General features: G+C 39.5%; 2 protein-coding genes across 6 annotated transcripts in view; one reads left to right on the plus strand and one right to left on the minus strand.

The window, feature by feature from the left end:
* Nucleotides 1-13,686, minus strand: part of ESF1 (ESF1 nucleolar pre-rRNA processing protein homolog) — a 28,862-nt gene extending 15,176 nt beyond the window's left edge. Inside the window, exons 1-9 of one of the 5 annotated variants that reach the window (XM_041474089.1) lie at nt 13,627-13,661; nt 12,825-13,044; nt 11,997-12,696; nt 10,921-11,258; nt 10,032-10,145; nt 9,252-9,352; nt 8,001-8,153; nt 6,481-6,595; nt 5,389-5,527 (exon numbers count right to left, since the gene is read on the minus strand). In XM_041474089.1, coding sequence (XP_041330023.1) covers nt 5,389-5,527; nt 6,481-6,595; nt 8,001-8,153; nt 9,252-9,352; nt 10,032-10,145; nt 10,921-11,258; nt 11,997-12,696 — 1,660 coding nt within the window. In that variant the 5' untranslated portion in view covers nt 12,825-13,044; nt 13,627-13,661. Of the gene's footprint in view, nt 1-5,388; nt 5,528-6,480; nt 6,596-8,000; nt 8,154-9,251; nt 9,353-10,031; nt 10,146-10,920; nt 11,259-11,996; nt 12,697-12,824; nt 13,045-13,324; nt 13,481-13,569 lie in introns of those variants that run through there. The other 4 variants (XM_041474086.1, XM_041474088.1, XM_041474087.1 and 1 more) reach the window with 4 other exon arrangements.
* Nucleotides 13,687-13,725: 39 nt separating this feature from the next.
* NDUFAF5 (NADH:ubiquinone oxidoreductase complex assembly factor 5) lies at nt 13,726-20,200 on the plus strand. The gene is made up of 10 exons (XM_041474119.1): nt 13,726-14,000; nt 14,529-14,569; nt 14,784-14,847; nt 15,504-15,551; nt 15,653-15,756; nt 16,219-16,258; nt 18,255-18,452; nt 19,052-19,127; nt 19,727-19,845; nt 19,968-20,200. The coding sequence occupies exons 1-10, from the start codon at nt 13,773-13,775 to the stop codon at nt 20,052-20,054; spliced, it is 1,005 nt and encodes a 334-aa protein (XP_041330053.1). The 5' UTR covers nt 13,726-13,772; the 3' UTR covers nt 20,055-20,200.
* Nucleotides 20,201-25,831: the final 5,631 nt, after the last annotated feature.

Here is a 25,831-nt window from a genome sequence, read left to right on the forward strand (position 1 = left end):
TCAGTACCCTTGGGTGGATCCCACTTGGCCCCACAGATTTGTGTCTCTGTGTGGTGTAGCAGATCACTGACCATTCCCCTTTGGATTAAAAGGGCTTCTTTCTGCTCCCTGTTCCTGTCTCCCAGTTCAGGTACCCAGAGAACTGGCATTGCTATTAAAGACTGAGGCAAAGGAGCCATTAGTACTGCAGTCTTTCACTCATTCTTTGTCACGGTGCTTCCCTGACCGTGGGAAGTAAAGGATGGAGATCATCCTTAGCTCTCCGCTTATTGCAAATGTATTTATATAGACAATTTTTGTCTTCCAGAGCAGTAATCAGGTTAAGTTCTGGCTTGGCTGTGACCCTTCGTATTTTCTCCCTGCACAACCTCCCAACACCCTTGTAGTCCCCCTGAATTGCCTGCCCCTTCTTCCAAAGTTCATAAACCCTCCTTTCTTTTCTTAAGTTCCAGCCAAAGCTCTCTGTTCAGTCAGGCCGGGTTCATTCCCTGCTGGCTCATCTTTTGCATGGCACATGGGGTCAAGTCAGCTGCAGCTGCTTTTCTACTTTCCTCGTCAGAAGCTGGGACCTAAGAGGGAAGCATCTGCTCATCCAGAAAGCAGAAGGCAACTCTGTTTTGAAGACAAGTAGAAAAAGAAGACATTTGGTTGTTTCTTATTCCTAGCGTCCTGAGAAAGAAGAGGCTGTACTGCATGGGAAAAGAAAAAATCCTTAAGCTAAAAGAGGATACCTAGAACCTGGATAGGCAAGGGGCTCCCAGTCTGTATTTATCACTCATTTTGCTAGGAGAAATTTAAGTGGCAATTGCATATTGTAATTTTTTCTCATTTAGATAGAACTTGTATTTCTTCTGTCAAAACTAACAGTTTTAAAACAAATGTTCAACATCGCCTTCAAAAGGACTGTAGGAGCTTTTAATTCTGTAAGCAAATAAAGCACATTTGACAACAGCTGCAAGAAAGGAAAGTGATCTGAGTTTGTTCTCAAAGTTTGTTCAGAGTTCAAATAACCTTGTCAGTGGCTTTCAAGTATCAAGCTGTATTGCACAACATCAGGAACCACTTTCTGATGGATATTAAGGCAGCAATGCTTTCTGCCAACAGCTTGTTCAAAGGCTTTTTGAACAAAACACACAAACCAAAAAGTTCTGGGGCATTAACCGCTGCACTGCAAGAGAAATACAATCAACCTGGGAAAGAGAAAAAGGCAAAACCTGATGAAATTTAGAGTATAAAATACAAGCACATTCTTATTGTTTTCAAAAACAAGTAGTAATAGAAGTGCTAAAACATTTTAAAATAAGAAAGTTCAAATCATGAGGCTGGTCAGAAAGATTCCAATACAACAAATTGTTTTTAAAAGATGACATTAATACCAAATATAACCAAATGCAGAGGTTCAATATATTAAATCAGTGACTGGCAGCCGAGTTAGCTGAGATCATGTTCTTGTAATCACATGGTTGTGAAGAGACAGTGCTCTTAGTTTAAGAAGATTATCTTGCAATAGCTGAGTAGATGATTCCTTTTTTTAAAAAACTCAGTCTTAGAAACTAAAGGGAGTAGAAAACTTTTAGCAGATATAACATCTGACCAGAGGTCTGCTGCAAAGCTGAATTATTCTAAAGCGGGGCAGGGGGGAGATTTTCTTCCCATGATGCAATGGCAAAGTGAAACTAAAGGGAGTAGAAAACTTTTAGCAGATATAACATCTGACCAGAGGTCTGCTGCAAAGCTGAATTATTCTAAAGGGCGGAGGGGGGGGATTTTCTTCCCATGATGCAATTGCAAAGCAGAAAACTCAGCTACTGACTTGGATGCTGATAGCCATACCATAAAATCTGCCCTAAATGTCTCAATTTTATTCAGGGTAGTTACTCAAATTCAGACAGATAAAAAGTAAAAACCAAAATACATACAATGCATATAGACCCAGAGAATTAAAACCAAAAAGCTTTAAACTCCAGTGTTCAAGAATCAAGTCTGAGGTAGAGGTTTTTGCACTACAGCATGCCATGAAAAATTAAATGTGTTGACATCAGTCGTGAACCAGAAAATAATGTCAAAGAAGACACGGGGGTTTAACCCCATTTTCTCCACATTTTAAGCACTTCTTGAACAAGGATTTGTGCAAATCCCATTAGTTCATCCCAGTGTTAATAAAAAAATGGAAAAATTTAGAATACAAGAAGTTTATTCAAAGCCTATCAGAGTCCATGCCTTTTTGTAAGATTTTTCAGGGAGAAAAGATACTGGAAGAAGAGAATGCAAAGAATCAGATAACAGTAAATCAATGGTAAACATTGAATTATGGCATTTTCTCAGATTTTTTTGCTTTTTCCTTCAGGTCTGTGTAGTCTAACTATTGAGGGGTGTGCACTGGGTGCAGTTTTAAACCCCCCCTTGCAAACCAGGTGAGTTTTGTATCTGCAGCCTTCCAGCACCTGTCTGAGCCAGCCAGACCTAAGGCAAGGCTAACACTCTGGCAATCAGAGTCAGTCCTGAGCAGGGACTCGCTGGCCTGCAAAAGCACAGGGAGATGCATTCTTCAAGTTACTGGACACCTCCAACAGTTTATATGAACTTCCTAGGAGGAATGCTGACATGACTCTTCTTGGCCTTGCAAGCACCTTTAATTGCAAAACAAACTCAACCCAACAGTTCCTGCAAACATGCTTTGGAAAAGTATCCAACATCTGCATCAGTTGTATCAAGTTTCTGATGCTTCACAGAAAGAAAATAATCAGGTTGTGGTATTTGCATTCTGAAATTCCCATGAAATTCCACCCAGGCTTGGCCAACTCATAAACTGCTAAACCCTCTTGCTTCTTCTTTCCACAGACAATAATAAATAACCACATGTTCTACTTCTGTCACCCTCCATTTCTCAGCCTTCTGTAATAGCTTCAGCAAATATAAACACATGTGGATACTGTTCATTTTTAAGAGAAAAAGGCTGTACCTTATCTAATAAAATGCTATACTATGCATTTAAATTTATATATGTAGTCATGATTTATTGCAACAAATAGATTTCAGAGTTGTAAAAAGATTTAACAACTAGTCTGATTCTATCTAACCTTAACTATTGAATATAAGATTTAGAAGCATTATTTAAACAAAAAATCCTCATTCCTGACCATTACATTTCCTTTTAGTGCACTTATGCACCTCTGGCATCAGGACAGCAGCACAAAATAAAAGACCTACTGGCTTTGTGGAGTCTTACATTGGAAGTTAAATGCCCCATATCTGAGCAGGAAGCCACAAGAGACTGGGCTTCCTGCTCAGACTCCCACTGAGGAGAGCAGGGATCTCCATGAAGCTCCTACAAGCGTGGTCGTGTTCAGTGTTTGGACAACCCTTAGGTTTAACTTTTAGGTTTCCCTTTATGGAGTCACAACTTGGACCCAATGATCCTCATGGGTCCCTTCCCATTTAGGATATTCCATGATTCTATCAAGACCAGCTAATTAAAAAAAGTCCTATAAAAGTATTTATCACAGAGTCTATTTCACTATTTGTGTGCTGTGTAAAGAAGAACAGCAGAAAAGATGTTGCTCTTGTAAATATTAATAAAAAACCAGATTAAAAGCTTAGACATAAACCCCATGATGCTTAATTTGAAGTATATTTAAAATGCCATACACTAAATCACTGGTCCACAGTGTCAAAATAGCAATTATGGGCTGGATTTGATGAATGCCACAAACACTTCCTAACTGGGATAAACGTACCCAAGTAACAGAAAATTCAGAAGCAACGTAAAGGCAAAATTTTGTGCTATGAACTACAACATTCCAGGTCACTGAAATCCTTGATGTTTACAGAACTGTTGTTTAACAGTAATACCAACATTCATGATGCACGTATTTTAAGTTGAAAAATTCCATGAAAAAATATGTTAGAACAGGCCAACAAAAACCCTTTTAAAAATAAAACATTTTAATAAGTTTGAAAAGTATGAAGAGAAGTCCAGGACATTTTTTCCTCCTTATCAGACTCCTACATTTCCATTCAAGCAGCTGACATTGATTTTTCCCATTTGTGCTTAGCACCACGTAATTCTGCTGGATGGAACCCTGACAGATGGAATCCTGTTTTGTATCACATAACTGAATGGATAAAATGTCAGGAACATATTAAAGACATGACAACATAATTCCTCTATTAGCAACTTCCTTTTCAAAACATTATTTGAATCTAGATATTTCCAGATTTAAAATTTAATAGTGTGGTAAGATTATTTAAGGTAATTTTTTTTTTCCCTTCCCAGCAATGGAATTTTACTTTTTAAAATTCCTGTTGTTCACATGAATATTTGCTTTCATCACCACCCTATCACAGATGCTTATCTTTAGCATCTTGGTAGCCTTGTACCTGACAGAAGATGTAAGTGCTTTACTCTGCATCCCCTGGTCCCTTTTACAGACTTCACTATGTATTGCTAAAGAAACTAAAGTGCATTACAGTGCAGTTTGTGAGTTTTCATGTCAGGCGAGAAACAAGTGGACATTATCACTGCCAAGATGAGTTTGCTGCCACAAGGTTTCCCAACTCTATAACCAGAAGAATCTGCAATGTTTTTTTGCATGCTCCAAGCTCATCTCTGATTGCAGCAACCTGCTTTAATGCGGTATAAATCAATTTTAACATCTGTTTGAAAGACCTAATTAAGGTTTAATGAAATTTTATTTGCCTTGTAATCTAGGCTGTATATATTATTAACAGCAGGATGAATTTTAGAATGAAAACAATCAATTTAAATCAAGAATTTAAACATTGCTGCACCATATGCAGAAGACTCATGTACCTTACAAAGTTAGATTAAATTCTCTTTATATTCTTAAGAGATATGTGAATCAAAAAGCATTTGAAAGATGTTCCTGTTCATTTAGTCATTATCCACCTTGCATTTCAAACTAGGAGTTTTCCTCTGAAAATGAAACACTTCAAGTTCTATGGGCCTATAATTTATCTCAAAAATGAACAGATTAAAAGCAGATATTGCCAAACTTGACAAAGAGACATCAAGATACCCTGAAAAAAGATAAAAAAGGGAGTAGGAGGAGAAACAAAATGCAAGAAAATTATTTTCCACTCAGAGGTGCAAGCTCCTACTGAGAAAGCAGCTACTGTGGTCCAGTGGAAAGTGTCCCTGCCAATGGCAGGGTGTGGGAGCTAGATGATCTTTAAGGTCCCTTCCAGTCTGAACTATTTGGAGATTCTGCTCAGGGGCACAATCATTATACAACAAATATAATACTGTCCTTGTAAAAGATGACGTTCAAGGCATTTTCTATAGATGTGACATTTAAATACGTGAATAATTTACATTCAAAACCCTGCAGCTAATGGCTTTGTGTACAATATTTATTACCAAAGTACCTTGCTGCTGTTCCTCCTCTTCTTCACTTGATGAAGCCAAATAAGCTTGAAAATCCATGTCAAGAAGCTCCTCTTTGTTAAAAGTTCTGCTGAGTGATGTTACTCGCTCATGATCTGTCTCATCCCATGTGATATCTACCTTAAAAGAAAGAATGCCAGTTGTAGAAGCTAGAACACTAAAATTAAACACTGTAACACTGTCTTTTTAGGGAAAATTATTTTATACTTTCCATTCAACTACCTGTTAGTAATTCTCTCTACAATAACTCACTGTAATAACCATTTAGCAACATGAATTTAATTACAACATTTTGGAATTTATTCTACAGTTAGTTTTAATGAGTTTGAGCTACAAGAAAAAATGCAGAAATCTCGTGCACTGAAAGGTTCTGTAACAGCAGGTCTCACAACACAAAACCTCTGTAAGCCACATTTCCTTTGTGGCAACAGATACTGGAGCTCAAGCAGCCACCAACCCCTCTCTTTTCCTCTTCCAGCAGCAATTCACTGCCGGAATCACACGCGGATTGCAACGGAGACAATGAAAGTGTTTGCGCAACTGCAGCCTCAACCAGAACGTGGAACAGATCTGACTGAAAAATGATCCAACAGAAAGGACTTATTTCTCAACTAATCACTTCTCCAATCTGGTTCACTTCATGGCCAGATGGGAATTTTGGCTCTCAGTAGGACAGAATAGGAATGAATTGCTACAAGGAAGGGAAGCAACTGTTGAAGCCTGAAAACTCTTACTGATTTATACACTAACATCCATTTTAGGCAAATTAAAGGCTTGGACTGTAAATAACCAAGCAATTTTATGTGCAACTTGTCACAGAGATATAATGAGGTCAAAATTCAGTATTTAATTTGTAAAAGAGAAGCACAATCTCCTTTAAAATCCAAACCAGGGTTGCAACTTGTAGGTCCATAGCATGCTTAAATCTTTTAAGATGTTTGATGTCTTTATTTTGAAATGGTGGAGATAAGCAGGAATCTTTTCCCCAGTACATATATCATTCATATGATATATGAAGCTGAGAGCAAAACTAAACAAATGAGAAAAGCATTACAAAACCACTGTAAAGATACCTTTGATGTTCCCATAGCAGCAGATGTGAAGTACTTTGGCTTATAAGCAGCAATGTTCACTTCTGAGGCTACATCTTTTGGCTTTTCATCAAATGTAACATTATCTGGAATAAATCTTAAAGGCAAATAAAACGTGTTATTCTTCAAATACACCGGGAAATTGCACAGTATAAACAACCTAAGCTTTCCTGAGTATGGTAAATCAGCATGAAGGAATCAGCTAAAATAAAGAGGGTAAGCCTGAAAAGGGAACAAAAGATATGAACAAGTATTCCACACATGTAAGATTTATGGCCTGGCTTCTGCAGATCTGTTCCACAGGGTTTCAGTGTATAACAACACCCTCTTTGGGAAGTATTTCAATTTTCAGCCTGGTATAAACAGGGTCACAGGTGGCTTTTTTGGTGGTTTTGTTTTAAGAATGATCTTTTCAGAAAGTTTAATATTAAAAATTAAAAAGAAAAAAGTTAATAAAATAGGATTTGGAAACAGATTAATAAGAAATTCCAAACCTTTTAGGAAAGTTTGGTACATCTTGAAAATTATAATTAGTAAGGAAAAAAAAAGTAACAATTGAAGAACTTAGTTTAAAAAAAACACCCAAACCCCTTGATATACTACTTGAGAAATTACGTGTGATTTTTTTAAAATCTTTGCAAATGTAATCTGATAAATAGTACTCAACATTAAAATTTAACAAAGCAGAAGATTAGGAAAATCATTGCAGACTTTCACACAACTGTGTTTGTTGTAAAACATTATCAGTGTTTAAAATGATGAAAAGTTACATGCTCCCTTAGCAAAGGTATCTTCTCCAAAACAGTTCAAAGCAAACGGAGTTTCTCCAGAATATGATACAAAGCAAAAAACCCTTAACTTTCACTGACTTCCAAAGGTGTCCATAACAGAGGCCCCAGCAGACAAACAGGGCTTTTGTCACAACTTTTGTGATTTAGTAACTTTTCTGCTTAGAATGAAAGGGGGCTTTTGTAACAAAAGGAAATACTAACAATAAACCAAACCATAATTTTAAATCCTTTCTTTCCCAAACATGACTTTTGAAAAATCAGAGCATCCAGCTCATTCACAAGGACTAACATATCTATTTGAGCTTTGTGACAACAGCAGCAATAATCTTGCCCTGTGGCAAGGCATCACAAAGAAGATCCACTTCTGGACCCTTGGGGAGAGAAAAAGAAAAAATTTTTGTTTTCTGAATCCTATCACTTTACTTAATTGTACCAAAAGCTTGAAGATATAATCAGAACTTTTCATCTGGCTTCTATGAAAATAGACTCTCTTATGCAGAGATGCTTCAACTTCCCATATTACAATAAAAATGGTTAAAAAGGAGTAAGAGGAGCCAAAGGGAAACCTAACAACTCACTGGATGCCCAATTTATCTTCATATCTCGTTTTGGTTCCAGAATAAAGTAATACAGTTTACTCTGAATTATTATAAACTGCCTTTAATTCACTCTCCCTGGCCCAATGTGCAAAAATATCACCAGTAGAGTTACCTCAGGTCTATGAAAGAACAGCTACTTTCAAATTCCAGTCCATCACATTCCTCATAAATTTTATTGGCTGTTTCAGGAGAATCACATTCTACAACTGCATAGAAGTATTTCAGTCGCTTAAACTGGTACTCCCGCAGTTTCTCCCTATAAATCCTGTGAAAGTGGAGAAAAGACCAGTCAGGTGAGCTGGCATTAACAGCTTTTTATTCACAGTATCTTTTAATTTAACTCATTAAAAACATGCACCAATCAACCACTCTCCTAATCTTGTACGATTAAATGTTAAACAGCACAAAGTTCCACCAATATTGAGTTTTCTTCAAGTAAAAAAACTATTTCAGACAGTTTTATTAAGTGTAAAATTTGTACAGGACTCCACTGAAAGGTCTCAGGGATGAGGTTCAGTGAATCTGAAGGGCACAGGTACCACTGAGGTACCTCTGGGATACCTGGATTTCTGTGTGTTGGATTCCAGATGCTCTCAAGCCTGCTGAGCAGTAAATCCAACACTTCAGGATGCACCTTGATGAACACAATGCAGGTGACCTCAGAACATGCTCTACATCCACCTGACACTCTCCTGAGGCACCAGAGAATGTCTTCAAAGGGATCTGCCCGTATTTTAGAAGCATCTAGATTTTCTAAATACAGGGCAGTCCAGCAGGATGCATTATACAAATATGGCCCCAGTCAGGCTGCCAAACATCTGGAAATTCTGGAAAAATATTAAAGCAAAACCTTGAACAAAAGCTGAAAAAAGGCAAAAAAGACATGCCAGGACAATGGTAGGACTGAGGAACTCAGCCTAGGAGGCCAGAGCTGTTGCTGGTGGCACGCAAGGAATCTCAGTCTGGGAATTCTTGGACTAAGGTCCCTGCTGATTTACAGGTAAGAATTTTGACAGTGAGCACTAAAGAGAGTTTACTGCACAAATGGCAATTTGTAGAGGAGAAATGCTGGGTTTTAAGCTACCCACGTATTTGTTTCATTGATTATTCCAATGAGCTACATCATAAAATTTTGAACTCACATAAAAAATCAGATTTTCTCAAGTTTCATCATGAATTTATTAAATGGACTTATAATGAACCAGTGCCTGTTGTAAAACAACCTTTGAAAAAAAACTACAAAATTAAGGTGTCCACAGGATGCTATCACATATGAACTCCTGGAAACAGGAGCTGATTGGGATTTCCACTAAGAATTAAATATATCATATCTCTCATTTGAAGACAAAATTAAAATTAATACCCATCATCCTCTGTGGCATTCTCTGGAAGATCAAACAGTTCCACAGGTCCTTTTTGTTCTTCCTCTTTCAATCTCTCTTTTCCAAACTCTGAAGGATAAATCTACAAATACAACAACACAAAACTAAATTCTTAACTGTGATGTAATGTACACTAGCTAAGAAAAAAAAACAAACCCCTCTCCAGGCTTTTACACTTCACAGTTTTTATTTAGGATCAGTAAAGGGATCAATTCCATAAACTTTAATAGTTGCCTAATTTCAACACACAGAAAAGACAGTAGAATAACCAAACTGCCTGCTAGGAATTTTGAGATGAAGAACAACTGACTTTGTTCATTGTACATTGTGGCCCTCTTCAGAAAGAGGTATCTGATTAAAATTTCTCAGAGAGCTGAGGCAGCCACTAATAATGGAAAAATATAACTTAACTGGCCAGAATACAACCAATTTATTAGTAAGGTCTAAGGCTGGGTCTAAGGTTGGGTTATCTGCCATCCAGACCACTGAATATTAAACTAATCAAGGAAATGTAGTCTCCTCCTACTGGAGAAAACGAGCACTGAGGGCCAACCTCATAAACACAAGAAGTCAATGGCTTTGGCCTCTAACTCTGCCAAATACGTGCCTGCTACAGCAAGTTAAACTGCAACATAGCTTCTCTCTAAACACATTAATGTTTCTTTTGGCTCTCCACAGTACTGTCTTGCTTCTTATTTTGCAGTCTATTTTTTTTTTTTTAACAGTACAAGTCAGTACTCCCTTTAGAAACCAGTCCTTACCTTAACAGAAAATACTGTTCCTCCTTTGGGTGTGAAAGACTTAAATAGAGCCAACAAATCCTTAGCCTTCAACCTATCCCAATCCATATTACAAACAGCCAATCTACTTGTAATCTGAAAGAACATAAAAATCATAGGTTTAATTGTTGACTGTTGTGGGGAATACACAATTCTCTAGCAGAACAGTGATAAAAATCAAAGCCAGCAATATACCCTGCTGAAAAAAATAAAAGCAGCATTGTGATCGTGACTTTTTACCACTTAAAGTAGCAAAGATGAGAAACATCAATTACCAGAGCACATAAAAAGGACATAAGTAGTGAAGCACCACAGAATGGACTGCACCAATCACAGATTTAGAACTGCAGCAACAACAGAACTGCTTAGGATTTTGTTATCATCAAACATTGTTAGTCTCAGGAGCAACCACTACCACTATCGTGACAGCACTAGAGTACTGTGATTTCGTTACACACTGACTGTGCTAGTTGTAAAGTCCTATTTCATTGTCTCATGATGCCTTAATTTCTTAAAGTGTGAGTTAAATAACTAAATTTTTGAAAAGTGAAAAAAAATCAGTAATGAACAAAAGCAGTACTATTTCAATTCTGCAATTACTGAAAGGCTCAATTCTGTTTGTCCTTTCACCTGCAGACAGCTCATTCATAGGTATAGGTAAGTGCTCCTAGGGGAAGAGGAGACACCAGTGAAAGCTGCAAGTCTCTCACTGTCAAACAATTTCATTACACTTCCATTCTGTCACTAAAAGGCTGAAAAACCTTTATGAAAAATACTTCCACAAACTGTTCCATAGACGATGGTCTGTAATGAACTCATAACATTTCTGAGTTTGCCATCTAGCAGCTTTTCACATGCCAAGTATTGTTACCTCATCTCCACGAGGGGCGTCTTTATCCAGCTCGCGCCACGAGTGCTCGATCTCTGGCTCCTTTGGAAAGAGCTCGTTTAAATCCTCATCATCCTCTGAGCTCGTGTCAATGTTCCCTATGCCTCTGGCTAGATCAGGCCCACTATCACTTTCTTCATCATCTTCTGAATCACTGTCATCTTCACCCATTTCCTCATCATCTTCTGGCTCCTCTTCCTCGCCTGTTTCTCCACCATCTTCTGATTCCTCTTCTTCCTCTTCTTCCAATTCTGCATCTTCACTTGAAATGGTTTCTTCCTCTAACTGGCTTTTACACTTTACACTTTGGTCACAGATGTCTGAGCACAGAAAGATAAACATTAGAGACATTTTTATGTTAAAATTACACATGGCCCTTCACAAAAAGGAAAACTTCAGGGCTTTTTCATACTTATTTACAGACTCCTGAAAGGTGTAACGATGCAGGAGCAAGTAACAGAAAATATCAGCATTTCCTCTTTTGTTTGTCTGGTCTGGTCTAATCTAATTTAATTACTCTTTAGGCCCAGAATTGTACTATCAATCACAACTGTAATTAAATATTCTGCTATTTTATTCATATTACAAAACCAACAGGTAGAAATCCATTTAATAATGGAGGCTATACAGAAGCACAAGCAATATAAATAAAGCTTTTCTTCAAGTTGCCTGTTCTTTCTAATCCCCCCTAATATTAATGGCTCAGTGCTGCCATGTTTACAATTTCAGTCCACAAGCTGTCATGTGCCTTCATGGTATCAGTTCATATATCTGCTGTTCAGTCTGATAAATACAGCAGTGTATATGCTGCTATAAATTTTACTTTCCTAACTAACCAACAATTTTAGCACCAACAATCAGAGATTGTTCACAATCTCACTGAAGAATCAGAACTGATTCTATACAGAGCTGACCAACTCCAACCCTTCAGCAGCACTGAATCTGTGCCAGCCAGCTATTTTATAACTAATCTTGCAAAATACCTTCCATGGATAAAACAAAAGCATCAACATCCAAATGAACACAACGGAATTCTCCTTGTTATTTGAACAACGAACCTGATTCTTTTATTTTCCCTCCTAGGGAGTGGTCCTTCCTGGGAGCTTTGACTGACTCAGCAGCACTTCCTTGTGAAGACTTTTCCTTCTTTTGAATTGGAAGGGATCTTCCCCCTGACACACCTCCTTGCTTGTTCTCCCCTTTGGGTAAAAGGCCCTTGTTTTCCTGAGAGGGATCAACTTCCACTGCAGGTTTCTGTGAATCCTCTTTCAAGCTGAACTTAGATTTATTTTTTTGTCCTTCTTTTTTAAGGTCATTTACTTTAGTCACCTCTTCACATGTTTGGTCCACCCCTTGTTGGGTTTTTTTGCTCTCCTCCTTTGGGAGGCCACCAGCAGGGACCTTTGCAGAATCTCCTTCTCCTTTACCTTTAGCCTTCTTTTTCTTTTTTTTCTTTGCCGTGATTTCTTTACTCTCACTTTCTGAAAGATCAGAGTCAGATTCCGACAAGGCATAGAACTTCCTGAGGTTCTCTGTAGAGGTGTAGTTAACAGGGCGACCTCTTTTATCCACTGTGTACTTCAGCTTGAACTTCTTGTCGTGGAACATGGCTCGGAATCGCTTGTCAATCTTGACTTTACGTTCCCTTTCAGGCATCTCCCAAAACCTGGGATCCCTTGCAACGCAGCTGAACCGGCCATCGCTCAGGATTTCCTCCTGGGATGACATTTTCGATGCCATTTTTGAAGACTTAGACATCTACAATAAGGAAAAAACCCAAACATTTCTGATTAAAAAAAAAAAAAACCTTAACCAATTAACATAAATTCAGATACACAGCTGAAAAGAAACCAAGGATTAAACAAAGCTGGGTTTCTAATCTGTACCTAAGAAGTTATTTCCAAAAGCACACGTGGCAATTTCATAGCATCACACGCCGCCTGGTTGGAAGGGACCTCAAAGATCCCTGCCCCTCTGCTCTGCTCAGGTGACACCCAGCTAAAGCTGCCTCCACATCTGGGCTCACAGCACAGGAAGAACATGGAGCTGCAGGAGCAAGACCAGAGACCACCAAGGTAACAGGAGTTCCTCTCCTATGAGAAAAGACTGAGAGAATTGAAATCGTTCAGCCTGGAGAAGAGAAGGCTTCAGGAGACCTAACTGTGGCCTTCCATCTGAAGGGAGCCCACAGGAAAGATGGAAAAAGACTATTTACAAGGGGCTGGGAATAGCTTCAACCTATTAGAAGGCAGATTTAGATTAGATAGGGAAAAAAAAATTCTTCCCTGTGAGGGTTGTGAGGCACAGGTACAGGTTGCCCGGAGAAGCTGTGGATGCCTCATGCCTGGAAATGTTCAAGGCCAGGCTGGATGGAGCTCTGACCAACCTGGCCTGGTGGAAGGTGCCCCTAGCAATGGGAGAGGGTTCCGAACGAGACTGTGTTTAAGATCCCTTTCAGCCCAGGCCATTCTATGATTCTCCGAGTCGCAGATACATCCCTCCGTGACTCCTCACCAGACCCACGCACGGGACCTTCGATGTGATTAACCCAGCGCGCACCGCAGCTACCGCCCCCCAGCAGCACCAGGCGCGCCAAGACGGCTTCAGCCCCCACACCCGCTCCGTCCCAACCTCAGCGACGGAGGAGACCGCAGGGAGGAGCCCCGAGGGCGCTCCGCTCACACCGACCGTGCCCGGCGCCCGCCGCTCCCTCACGGCACTGCCCGCACGCCGCCACCGCGCGGCCACTTCCGGCGGCGCTACGGCGGCCGCGGCGGGACACGGAGTCCCCGACCGCAGAGCGCAGGCGCGGAGGGGCGCGCGCGGCCGAGCCGATGAGGGGCCTGGCGCGGCCGGCGCTGAGGGCGCGATGGTGCCGCTCGCTCTGGGCGCTGCCGCCAAGGGCCGCCGCCAGCGCCGCTTCGCCTCCTCCTCCTCCTCCCGCCAGAGCCTCGCCGGGCCCGGGCGCGCTGAACCCATTCGACCGCCGGCTGAAGCGGAAGCAGAAGAACTGGGCGGCGCTGCAGGCCGAGCCCGCCAAGTGCGATTACCTGCGGGAGGAGGTGCGGGGCCGGGGTCACCTCGGGTGCTGTGGCCGGTTCTGAGCTCCGCCGCTCAGGGACTCAGGAATATCTCAGGATATTGAGAAGCTGCAGCGGGGCTGGTGAAGGGGCTGGAGCACAAGGCCTCTGAGAGAGCTGGGGTGTTCAGCCTGGAGAAAAGGCTTAGGGGTCGCCTTATCACTCTCTATAACTCCCTGGATGGAGCTTGTAGCCAGGTGAAGGTCGGTCTCTTTTCCTAGGCAGCCAGCGGCAGGATAAGAAGACATCGTCTCAAGCTTTGCCGAGGGACGTTTAGGTTGGACATTAGGAATTTTTTCACAGAAAAGAGTGATCAGACAGTGCAATGGGCTACCCAGGGAGGTGGTGGAGTCACCGTCGCTGGAGGTGTTTGAGGAAAGGCTGGATGTGGCACTCGGTGCCATGGTTTAGTTGACGAGGTGCTGGTTACTAATGGGTCGTACTTGATGATCTCAGGGGTCTTTTCCCGCCTCATGGATCCTGTGATTCTGACCGCCGGCTCTCCCCCAGGTCGGCGGCAGGATCGCGGACCGGGTGTTTGACATCACCAGGTGAGCCCCGCGCCCTCCCCTCATCCCCTGGGGACGGGATCCCTGGGGAGATCGCTGCATGCGGAACGCCTTTCCCCGAGGTACCACAAAAGGATGCTCGGTGGGCTGAGTTCAATAAGGCCCTTAGAGATTAGCAGGGGAAACTTAATATGGTCTAAAATTAAGAATATTTTAAGACTTAGTTGTGTTCTGTGTTGCTGATGTTATCCTTTAGAACGTTTCCTCTCGCTTTGGATGTTGGCTCTGGAAGAGGTTACATAGCTCAACACTTAACCAAGGTACTGTCTCTTCATACTTATAAGTGTTTAAAGGAAGATCTTATATGTGCCTTCCTTTCAAATCGGGCTCTGTTACAATTTAAGACAATCACCTGAGTCGTGATGAGGTAAATCTTCCCCACCCACCCCTGTACCTGTGGTTATAGTTCAAAGCTGTGTGTTGTGCAGGTTGTTCTTCATTTATTGCTGCTGAAAACTGGACAAATGTATAAGGGAATTTATCCGTTATGATACAGTTAACTTTTAGTTTTGGGTAGAAATATGCCTGTTTTTTTGATGAATCTATTGGCCACACTTAGTTGTTAAAGAGAAGTGTCATTATGGAGGCTCTGAAGCCATGAACAGTTTACCATTCATGAGCTGCTCTGTAAGTAAAGGTGCTTCTTGGCTGTTAATCCATGGTTTATGTTTAACTAAACTTATGCCTAAAATCACAGAATGTGTTTTCTGTTACCACTTCTGCCTCAGCTGTTCTCCCTGGGAGCAGGTGCCACATTGGGTGGGGGAAAAGGGCATTGTGCTTTATATAAAGCTTCTGTCAGGAGTGGGAAAGATTCTTTCTAATTTATCATAAATAGGTGTAAGTGCCAAAAAATGACTTATGTCAATTTACAAAATAATTCACATATTTAATAAACTTTTACATTTTATTTTAGGAAACAGTTGAAAAACTTATTCAAGTTGATATCGCAGAGAATGCTTTAGTAAGTAGCTTTTTGAATGCTAAAGTGCTTCAGTTCTGTAATACAGGGAAGCAAAACAAGTGAGGTTTTGATGAGCTGTTTTTCTTCCAACCCAACATTAGAAAAATGCTGTAGAATCTGAAATCCCGACGGTCAGGGTCGTAGCTGATGAGGAATTCCTTCCTTTCAAAGAAGATACGTTTGATCTTGTTGTCAGCAGCTTAAGGTATGTATTCATAATTTATTTTGGTTTTTTTAAGTTGTTAACAATATTCTTTTCAGAGTAGCTTTAAGAAAATAAATTCACCAAAGATTACTAGTCCTTTAAAAAGCAATAAGAAAAGTACTTGCATAGTTAATATAAGCATGCATTAGGAAAAACTTATGTCCTGGTGATTCTTTCTGTTTGTTTAATTTCCTTCAAAACACTTGGAGTTTCTCTCTGTCCTGCATTTTGACAAGCTGGTCTCCAGGACTTGTGCTTTCTCACCAAAAAGAAGTGCTGTGTAGATGAACTTCTGTTCTTGTTTGGTATCAGTTTCAAGCGGGTGTTTCAGCATGGTTGCACCTTCAGAAATCAGTTTGTGGCTTTGGCTCCTGGAACTTTCTTAGCTAATTGGGTAGTTACTGACATTCCCTAATTTTGATTTAATCTGAAATTATAAAATGTACACTTCTGTTATTTCAGTTTGCATTGGGTGAATGACCTTCCTAAAGCTTTCAAAGAGGTAAGAAATTGTTTTTTAATACTCTAAGTTAGCACTTGCCATTACTTGCATTGAGAGCACTCACTATGTCCAGGTCCTCTTTAAATAAGAGGCACACAACTCTTGTTGCACACAAGTATTTTTTGCAATACTTTTGGCAGTTTGAGGAGCATTAGCTGATATTGCTAATAATTTGCTCCCTCAGATCAGTTTGGAATAAATAACTGAAACAACATATTTGTACAATATTTGGATTCTCCACAGCTGAGATCATGGTAACTAATGTCACCTGAGGCAGTGCTATTGATTTTTACTGTTAGGTCTTACTGTTTGTAGTAAAATACTGCACTGCTCCAGAGCTGCTTTATGGAGCTTGAGTTATTTTTATGTCTCAGCTGTTTATTTTGAAATACAGCTTTGACCAAGGCTTTTTGATATTGGAATAAAGCAAATACTTGTTGAGAACAAAAATTTTTTGTCACTAACAGTTTTGGTTATTTTGGATTACTTCAGCTCTTTTCTGCAGGTGCAAACTTTAGTCAAATCAAACATGTTAACCAGTTTGCTGTTTTTTCATTTATTTCAAATTGATCAATCACTACAGTGCTGCCCTATCACCTGTTGGTAGGAATAGGACTACCCTACTGTGGCTGAAATAATAAAAATCAATTGAAATGCATTCAGTACTTATAAAAAAAATTGAAAGAAATACACAATTTTCACCAGAATTTAAGTATTCTGTGGAGGGTCAAATACTTTCTCCCACAGTAAATATAGTTGGCCCTCTCTCACAATGGCAAGGGAACTGGGCTTCTTGGCCAGCTTTCATGATTTCCTGTGTTGTCTTTAACTAATGGCAACTGCCTTTAACTGCCTGATTTTCTTACCTGTCAATTAAAGGCTTTTTTTACTAGCACAGAAAAGGTAGCTTGATTAATACTTCATTAAAAAACTATTGAAAAGATTTTTTTCAAAGGCATTGGAAATGCTTGCTGTCTTGTTAGCCTGGTTATATAATCAAGCTCTTCTGGATGTCTGAACCAGAGATCATTTCCAACTCTTAAAGAAACAAGAAAGCATGAGTTTATTTGCCTTCTCACTAGGAAGAGGGCCAGAACTTAGGAGACCAGAAAGCAGCTTGTCAGCCTTGGTGTTTGAATTATGATTTGCTGTTTTGGCAAGTTAATAATAAGTAATCGTAGACATAATAAAAATGGCATTCGATTGTCCAGGAGTTCAGAGATCAGTACTGGAAACTGAAGTCTTAATTTCTCTTAAATCAAGCCATTAAAAGTGCTTTTGCTGCTCTGAGAAAGTAAAAGTAAATAGCATACTTACCTTAATCTACCCTTCTTTTAGAAGTAAATGAATTTAGAATATTGTTTTAGGATCATTTTGCTGAAAATAGTTTTACCCTCAATTTCCACGGTTTGTTCCATGATTCCTGACTGTAAGTGTAATTTCTGAGGATTTCCTCTTAAAAATTGAAAACAGTGTCTCTTCAGCCAGAGTATTTGTTTGCAGTGTGACCAGAAGCTGTGTCACAACTTGCCCTACAGAATAATAAGAGTCTGTCACTGCTCTTACAATGATTGCTTTTGAGTTCTTTAAGATAAAAACCACTTAATTATGTATGGGAAACAAGGCGACCCCCGTGGCAGGGAGAAATGAGGAGGAAGACTCCATCTTATCAGAAGGCTAATTAATTACTTTATTATACTATATTACATTATATTACATCTAAACTGAATCTGCCAAGCACTCAACTGCTCTGCATCTTGTGACTGTCAGCCGACAGTCCCGACACGCACACGGATTCAATTGGTCAGTGAATCAAAACTCACACAGAATCCAATTACCAATTCCCTTCAGGTAGGCAGTCTTCCACAATGCATTCTGCTTGTGAACAGTACAGCAGCAGTAAATGAGATAAGAACTGTTTTGATCATTCTTTGCTTCTCCCAGGTTCAGAGAACGTGAATCCCACAGGCGTGCCCTGAGTGTTTGTGTGTTGCAGATCCACCATGTGCTGAAGCCCGACGGAGTGTTCATCGGAGCCATGTTCGGGGGGGACACTCTGTACGAGCTGCGCTGCTCCCTGCAGCTGGCCGAGCTGGAGAGGGAAGGGGGCTTCTCTCCTCATGTCTCACCCTTCACCGCCGTCGCCGATCTGGGACATCTGCTCTCCAGGGCTGGCTTCAACACCCTCACTGTGGTAATTATAAGTAAGAGAGCCATCAGGGAGAACAATCCAGAACATCAGAGCTGCTGGAATATGAGTATCGCTGTTTGCTAATGTAGTAATGACGTACTGCTTCCTTCTGCATGTGGGGCGCCTCGCTGAACAGGCTGCAGAAATAGCCTGGACTGCCACTGGTTTTGGCTTTGTGGTGATTAAGGGAACCAACTGAAGTGTATCATTGGCTCATGGCCCAGTAGAATTTGGATGGTTTTCTTGGAGAAATGTCAGAAGATGTTAGACCTGCTTGAAAAAATTACAGACACTTGCTCTTTCTTCTAAAACCAAGAAGAAAATAATGGCATTTAAATTAAAATTTTATTGCATTTGGCCTATTAAGCAAAACTTCTTAGAAATATTAAAATAGTGCATGCTTATTAGAAATACATGATTTGAGCAGAAGAGGCAGATGAATAAAATTATTAGAATGGTTTGGGTTGGAAGGGACCTTAGAAATCATCTAGTCTCAACCCTCCTGCCACGGGCAGGGAATAGTTTGCTAGTACAGCAAGGTTGAAATAATGCTATTGGTTTAGTTTGATGTGCTCTAAAATTGAACTTGTCAATTCTTCTAGGATACTGATGAAATCCAAGTGAACTACCCAGGGTTATTTGAGGTTATGGAAGACTTACAAGGCAAGTATATTCTATGTAGAAACATAAATGTTTTCTGTATCAGTGGGCCAGACACAGAACTGTTTTACTGAGTGATTCTTAACTCCGAATCATGGACTGGTGTGGGTTGGAAAGAACCTTTAAAGGCCATCTAGTCCAACTCTCTGCAGTCAGCAGGGACATCTTGAACTAGATCAGGTTCCTCAGAGCTCCATCCGACCTGATCTTGGATGTTTCCAGGTGTGTGTCATCCACCACCTCTCTTAGCAACCTGAGCCTGTGTTTCACCATCTACATCACAAAGAATTTCCCTCTTAAAAAGATACAAATAAATCTTATTGCAACAGGGGAAGCATTAGGTTTTTTTCCTGCTATCTAGTGAGTCAGGAGATTATGCCTGTAAGGAGATTTGTGTTGGGAAGCACAAGTCAAGGATTTGCTCAAAAGCAAAAACCCCAAATACTTCAGAACAAAATGCCATTATCATAAGCTATTTTTAACCTTAATTGTAATGCCAGGATTTGAACTGTATTGATGCACCAGTATAAGATATTTTTACTGTCCCAAATCTTTCACCAGGAGTCATTATGATGAATATGATGTTCTGAGAACTGAGTGTTTCCTAGAGCTGACAGCCTGTACCTTCTCTCTCTCCCTTCCTGCCCTGACAGAAATGTACGGAAACAGCAACGGCTCCGTACCTGCCACCTTTCAGATCTACTACATGATTGGCTGGAAATACCATGAGTCACAGGTAATGTGAAGCTGTTGTTTTCTCTTTGAAAATAATTTAAATAAGCAATGTTTTAAAAGCTTTTTACGAAATATTTTTATTTAAAATTAGCCCTATATGTTGGTTTTTTTTTTTTTCCTTAGGCGAAACCAGCCCAGCGAGGTTCTGCAACAGTTTCATTTGGAGATCTGGCAAAAATAGAAGGACTTCTTAAAAGAGGAAAAAAATAGTTGCTCTTCAGAAATAATAATTGTCTTGAAACTTCTATAAAAGTTTTAATTGCAGACAGTCTTCACTTGTGCTTATTTAGTGATGACATCCTGAAATGGTAATAAAATATGCACAACAGAGGTTTTTGTACTGTGCCACAGCATTATCTCTGTGAAATTGTGTTATTTTTTTTCTTTCTAGATAAATATTTGAGCAGTTTGCTCTCTCAAGTCTTTGAGACAGCAATTCAACTCTCAACTTTTTATTAAATTTACTATTTTCAAAAATAATACCTCTTTCAGCATTTCAGTATCACGGGCTGCTCCAGGTATGGTTTACATGTCTTGAATGCATTTTTGTATTATTTCTCAAGGATAGTAGATCATAAATATTAGTGTATTGTAAATCATAAGTAATAGTGTATTATAAAAGTAAAGAATGGAAGTAGGTGTATTTATGAGACAACGTATAAGAGAAACTATCAGCAAATACAAAGATACAAATTATTATGGTTTTTACGAGTTGGGAAGTATGGGTAAAAAGTTACTGTAAGAGATGGGAATAATTGATACTTTATCTAAATGTTACTTGAAAATTACATTTACACATTACTTTCCACTTTTCTATGTCAGAGGCTAAATAGCAAGAAGAGTAATTTTCTCTTTAGCTGTGCCATGGAGCTATGACTTTTCTATAACTGCATTACCAGAAATTGATATTAATTGCAACTATGACCCATTAATATGAGAGGTTTAGAAAAAATACCTGCCCAGAGATTTTGCTTAATTGTAGCACTCATGGAGTTGGGGAGAAACAGAAAGTATGATGTCTATACAACCGAATACACAGTTCCATAAGTTTTATCCTAGTATCTGAGAGGTATATCAATCCTGGTGGAGCTAAAGCCTTTTTAAGTTTTATTTCCTAGGCTTTTTTAAGATGATCCACCAGGTGGAGTTTGACAGAACTTGTGCATAGCACAAAACCCAACAGGCCAGGTCGGCAGAACTCTTCCCATCTGTAAGGTCCTGATTTGGGGGATTATTTTATTGACCAGGCTTTGACTTTGAATAAGAAACGGACAGAGAAGGTACAACTCATGAGAAGGAGGGCTGCAACCTTCTGTCCTCTTTTTGCTTACAAGCCTAACCCATAATTATTTGAGGGAAATGAGTTCATTTTTTGTTTTCCTAGAAAAGAATGGTAATTCTGTTGTAAAAAGGGGAAGAGACTCTAAATGAGCTGATAACCTTTAAAGCTCTCTAAAGACTAAATCTAAAACAAGAGCTTGTTTCTGTGAAAGCTTCTGGTTTTTTAATACTCCATCAGTGGACTTGGTGCAAGATACTGCATCACTCTACAGGTCCTCTCTGGCTAAAATAAAATTCCCTTGTTTCTGGAGGAATCTCTGGTTTGCTAGATGTAGGTTTCTGTGAAGTTATGTGTCAAATTAATGTAACTTTAGAAATCGTTGCTTTAGTAGGTTAATTTCCAGTCACTTGAGCTGGTGGTTGTGACTCAGACGTGTTAAGGGAATGAGGAGGTGGAATGTGCTGGGTAAATGTTAATTGGAGAAGTGCTCCTACTGTGCTCCTTTGAAGTATCCAAGTTATGGCGAAAAGGAAGGATTTCCAGTTCTTTGATTTCATATTTCATAGATGGCATACATAAATAGTAAAGTGTTTTGATAGTGGGGAAATATCTTCTGAACAGGGAGAAAAGGTAAGTAGCTTTCCTCCTAGCCCTTGGGGGGGAAACAAGGTGTAGATATTCTATTTGAGGAAGGGCTGGGGAGTAATAAAAATAAGGAGTAGTAAATATGGCATTGGTGGAATGTGGGTTGGAATTAGGGAACATGTAACAGGAGGCAAGGTGTTAATTTCCCTGTGTTTAAGAACCTGCCTTTCCTGGGGGTCTTTAACTGCAATTATGGTTTTTTTTTTCTATAGTACTTGGAGTTCTAGGTTACTCCTGGTTTCTACTATTGCTTGAATAAGTAACTTTGAAAACACTTAGTTTACTATGAAGAGATGTTTTTGTCACAAGGCTCTGTTTCATTTTAATTCTTTTTTTCAGATTTAAGTCTTTATGGCTTTCTAAAATTGTAGTGAAGAAGAACATGGTTGCCAGTTGCTAGCCTAGTACTTTGTGTGCTGAGAGCTTTTTCAGAGTGAGTAACTTATAAAAAGTAGTTGTGAAGGTGATGTAATGTCTCTTGTAAGCTTAGTTAACTTAAGCTTAATGCATAATACAGAATATTTTTCTCCTGAATACAGAATGAGAAAAGAATTCAAGGAAATTATTATTTTGATTAATTAAAAGCTAGGAGCCCATAAATAAAATAAAATTAAGCTTAGAAGAAGCAGGGTTGCACTTAATGAACATGAGTATTTTTATTTTAGAGTTTGAGTCACAGATCAGTAAGTATGCTTGGTCTGGTCTTTGGTTACAAGATCTGTCAATGTGTAGTTTTATTCAAGTCTGTTTAGGATAAAGGAATGAGATCCTGTACTTTCAAGACTAAGAATTTGTGCAGTTAAAACATGAGAGAGGATTCTTCATTACCTCTAATTTATAAAAATGTCATCAGCAGAAGTACAAAAGTGAACCATGCAAAATTAAATTTAGCTGTATTTCTTTACACTGTTCAAAAAAGAAAAATATGAATGACGCTCTTTTAATGTTTTCTGGAAAAACTAGGAGCTAACACTGAGCTTTCAGTTGCAGGGGGAGAAATGCACCAAGCTTTCATGTGGTGTTTAATTGGAATTTTCTGAAGCAAGAACCTGATCTCAGGGATTAAATTCATTAGAGCATCTTGTTTAAGAAGCCACTTTTTAGAAGGCTAGCATGTATGCTAAACCTCTCAAGTTTTCATTTGTCTAACCCAAAGACTTAATATGCACTTTTCAAAGATGTGGTCTGTTTTTGCCCAGGTTTTGGAGCCATTACCTTGGAGAAGTGCAATTATTGTAGTCTTTGATTGGAATCAGTCTGAGTACTGAAGCAAGTGTGATTTCCTTAATATCTTGGGTGCTGTCAGGTGAAAGAAAAGGAAAAGAAAAATAAAAACCTGAGATAGGTAAGTTTAGTTGAAGGCTACATATAAGCAGAAGACACCAAAGGAATGCATTTGCTGCTTGTAAGGGAAAACTTGCTCATGCCTTACTTAAATCAAGTTAAAGTTGAAGTGATTTGTTGATAGCTTGTAAATAACTGTTAGTCCATGAACTATACATGCAGGATTAATAGCAGCAATATAACAGATAATGACAGCTAGACCCTTACAAAACCTTAGTAAACACCTTCACATACCTAAACACACTCCTATAGCAAAGCCCCACAGCCCCCACACGTACATCCTCAAATTTGCAGGTAAATGCTCACCCCTGTCCCTTTACCAGGAGGTTTCAGTGCTATGAGCCCACCCTTCTCAGAATATGTTCCTGTGTGCATCCATCAGCTGAGGAGATGTGGATGCTGTGGCTGCATTCTCACCTGGGCTATTCCTGTCACCTGCTAAGCCACCCAGCTGTTGGGGCAGGACCCCAAAGGTGACACCCCAGGAGTGACCTGTGCTTGTTGAGCCCTGAGTTCTCAGCCCACTGCCAGGGGAGGGTGTTCCCTCAGGCCTCCACAGAGCTTGAGGTGCCAAGGGCACCTTCTTGGTGTCAGACCAAGTTTTCACTGTTTTTTCCTCCTTGTTAGAAATGTTAGTGCTTTTTATATTTGATTTTTTAGCTGATTTTTCTTTCCCAACTGAGGTTTCTTGATAACTGCCTGATTACTATTTCATGTGGCTGATGGTTATCTTAATTTTCAGACAATCTCAGCAGATTTTAAGCAAATACCCTCTCAGTACTGGATGTTTTGTTCACACACATTGCACATGTATTTCTATCATAGCAGCTGATGTCCATGGTTTTTTGCCACCTTGGACTCTATGTAGGTTTCTCCCATTATTTGGAGCTGTATTTTGGGGTACAAGGTACATTGATAAAGGAAGAGACAAATTCCACAGGAAAAAGTGTTCCAGTTTGGAGCCTTATTGTGAAGCAGTGAACAGTGAATACTGAGGGCTTCTATTTGGCCTCAAACTCTTCATGATAGGCCAGAATATATTAAAATTTGTAAGTTTTCTAATAATTGTAAAATAAGGAGGTTTCATTATTCAAATACAATCTATATAATATATATCAGGTATAATTTCTGGTTTCATAGATGGCAAAGCTGCAGGGACAGAAATACATTGGATACATTTCAGCAACCTTCCATTACTAAAGGGACTGCAAAAGCCCTGGTGAGGGACTTTTTAATGGTGTGGGGGGTGATGGCTTTAAAGTGACAGGGGGTGGGTTTAGATTAAATAACATGAAGAAATTATTCCCTGTGAGGGTGGTGAGGCCCTCAAACAGGTTGCCCAGGGGAACTGTGGATGTCCCATTCCTGGAGAAATGTTCAAGGCCAAGCTGGATGGGGCTTGCAGTAACTTAGTCTAGCAGAAGGTCTCCCTGCAAGTGGCAGGAGGTTGGAGCAAGGCAATCTTTAACATTTCTCTCAACCCAAACCATTCTATGATCCTTTGTATAAAATACTACCTTTTTAGCCAAATTAAAACGTAAGAGAAGTTATTGTTTTACTCGGTACCTGCATTGATTTAAGTGGTTTGAATCTCTAACCTTGAATTTTTCACATCTAAAGTAAGGCACACTAATATTAAAATATCACGTATTCTGTGGAAATACTAGCCAAAATGAGCAAGTTACTGAGGGAATCTGTTGGGTAACAGGTATAAGAAGTAGTAACTTACAGTTTTTGTTGATAGTGGAATCATTATACTCCCTGAGGATTTTTTTCTCCCTGGAATTTTTTTCTCCTGGAATTGTTTTCTCCCTAAACTGAGCAACAGAGTGTTGTATGTGATGCCCATTTTTTTAGCCATAATATCATCTTGTCTTCACAAAATGTGTATTGCTGTAGCATTCAGGTTCCAGAGGCATCAGTTCTTACCAAAAGTTAAGTTAAGGAATGTTTGGAAGTCTCCCATTTCTTTTTCTGCCATGTGTAGGAATGTGCCCCCTGTTGATGGAGTGACTAAATTATTCTTTGTCTGCTTAAAAAGGCAAAAAGCCCAGAAGCTTCTCTCCCAGTTTGGTACAAAGACACCTCATAGGACATTTTGGACTTCACTTCAGACCTAGGGCTGATTGGACAGAGGTCAAGAGGTCCTGCCTAGGTAATTCCCAAGAAAAGGAAGAGAACAAAGGACATGATTGCTTTTGTGGAGTGTTTTAGCAGGAGCAAGAACCTCTTGCCCTGGCTTGGTTTTTCTCTGTAAGAGCTTTGTTATTTTGTCTTTTATTAAACCTTTTTCTGTATCCAGCACTACCTCAGAAGCCATCCTGCTAATTTTATGCCATTCGGGGTAGCTGGGCTATCTCAGGTGTGATAGATTTTCTGAGAGCTCATAAGACCTGGCTCAAGAAAAAACCCATCAACCATGTATTCTATTTTCAGTTTTATGAAGATCTATTCCTTTATTCCAGTTCTAGAACTATTGATTACTTTAATTTGATGCAGAACTTATATTTGTTGCAGAACTCTTCATGTTATTTCCTAATGTCAGTTGCTTTCACTTCTGTAATTAAAAATGTAATTTCCATCAAGTACCACTTCAGATTTGGTGATTGTATTCCCAGTCAATTTCTTTTCTGACTCAAAAGCAGGATGCCCAGTCTTAGAGTAATATTGCAATTCTGAGGCAGCAGCTGTAGTAAGCTTTACTTGGTAAATTAAT

Source organism: Pyrgilauda ruficollis, unplaced genomic scaffold (genome assembly GCF_017590135.1).
Source record: "Pyrgilauda ruficollis isolate IOZ18807 unplaced genomic scaffold, ASM1759013v1 scaffold31, whole genome shotgun sequence".
Taxonomy (NCBI): domain Eukaryota; kingdom Metazoa; phylum Chordata; class Aves; order Passeriformes; family Passeridae; genus Pyrgilauda; species Pyrgilauda ruficollis.

What these genes read in the sequence shown, in the direction of transcription:
- NDUFAF5 (XM_041474119.1), top strand. Translation starts at nt 13,773, where the DNA reads ATGAGGGGCCTGGCGCGGCCGGCGCTGAGGGCGCGATGGTGCCGCTCG. An exon ending in GCGATTACCTGCGGGAGGAG is followed by an intron (nt 14,001 to 14,528) that starts GTGCGGGGCCGG and finishes GCTCTCCCCCAG; the next exon opens with GTCGGCGGCAGGATCGCGGA. An exon ending in ATATCGCAGAGAATGCTTTA is followed by an intron (nt 15,552 to 15,652) that starts GTAAGTAGCTTT and finishes ACCCAACATTAG; the next exon opens with AAAAATGCTGTAGAATCTGA.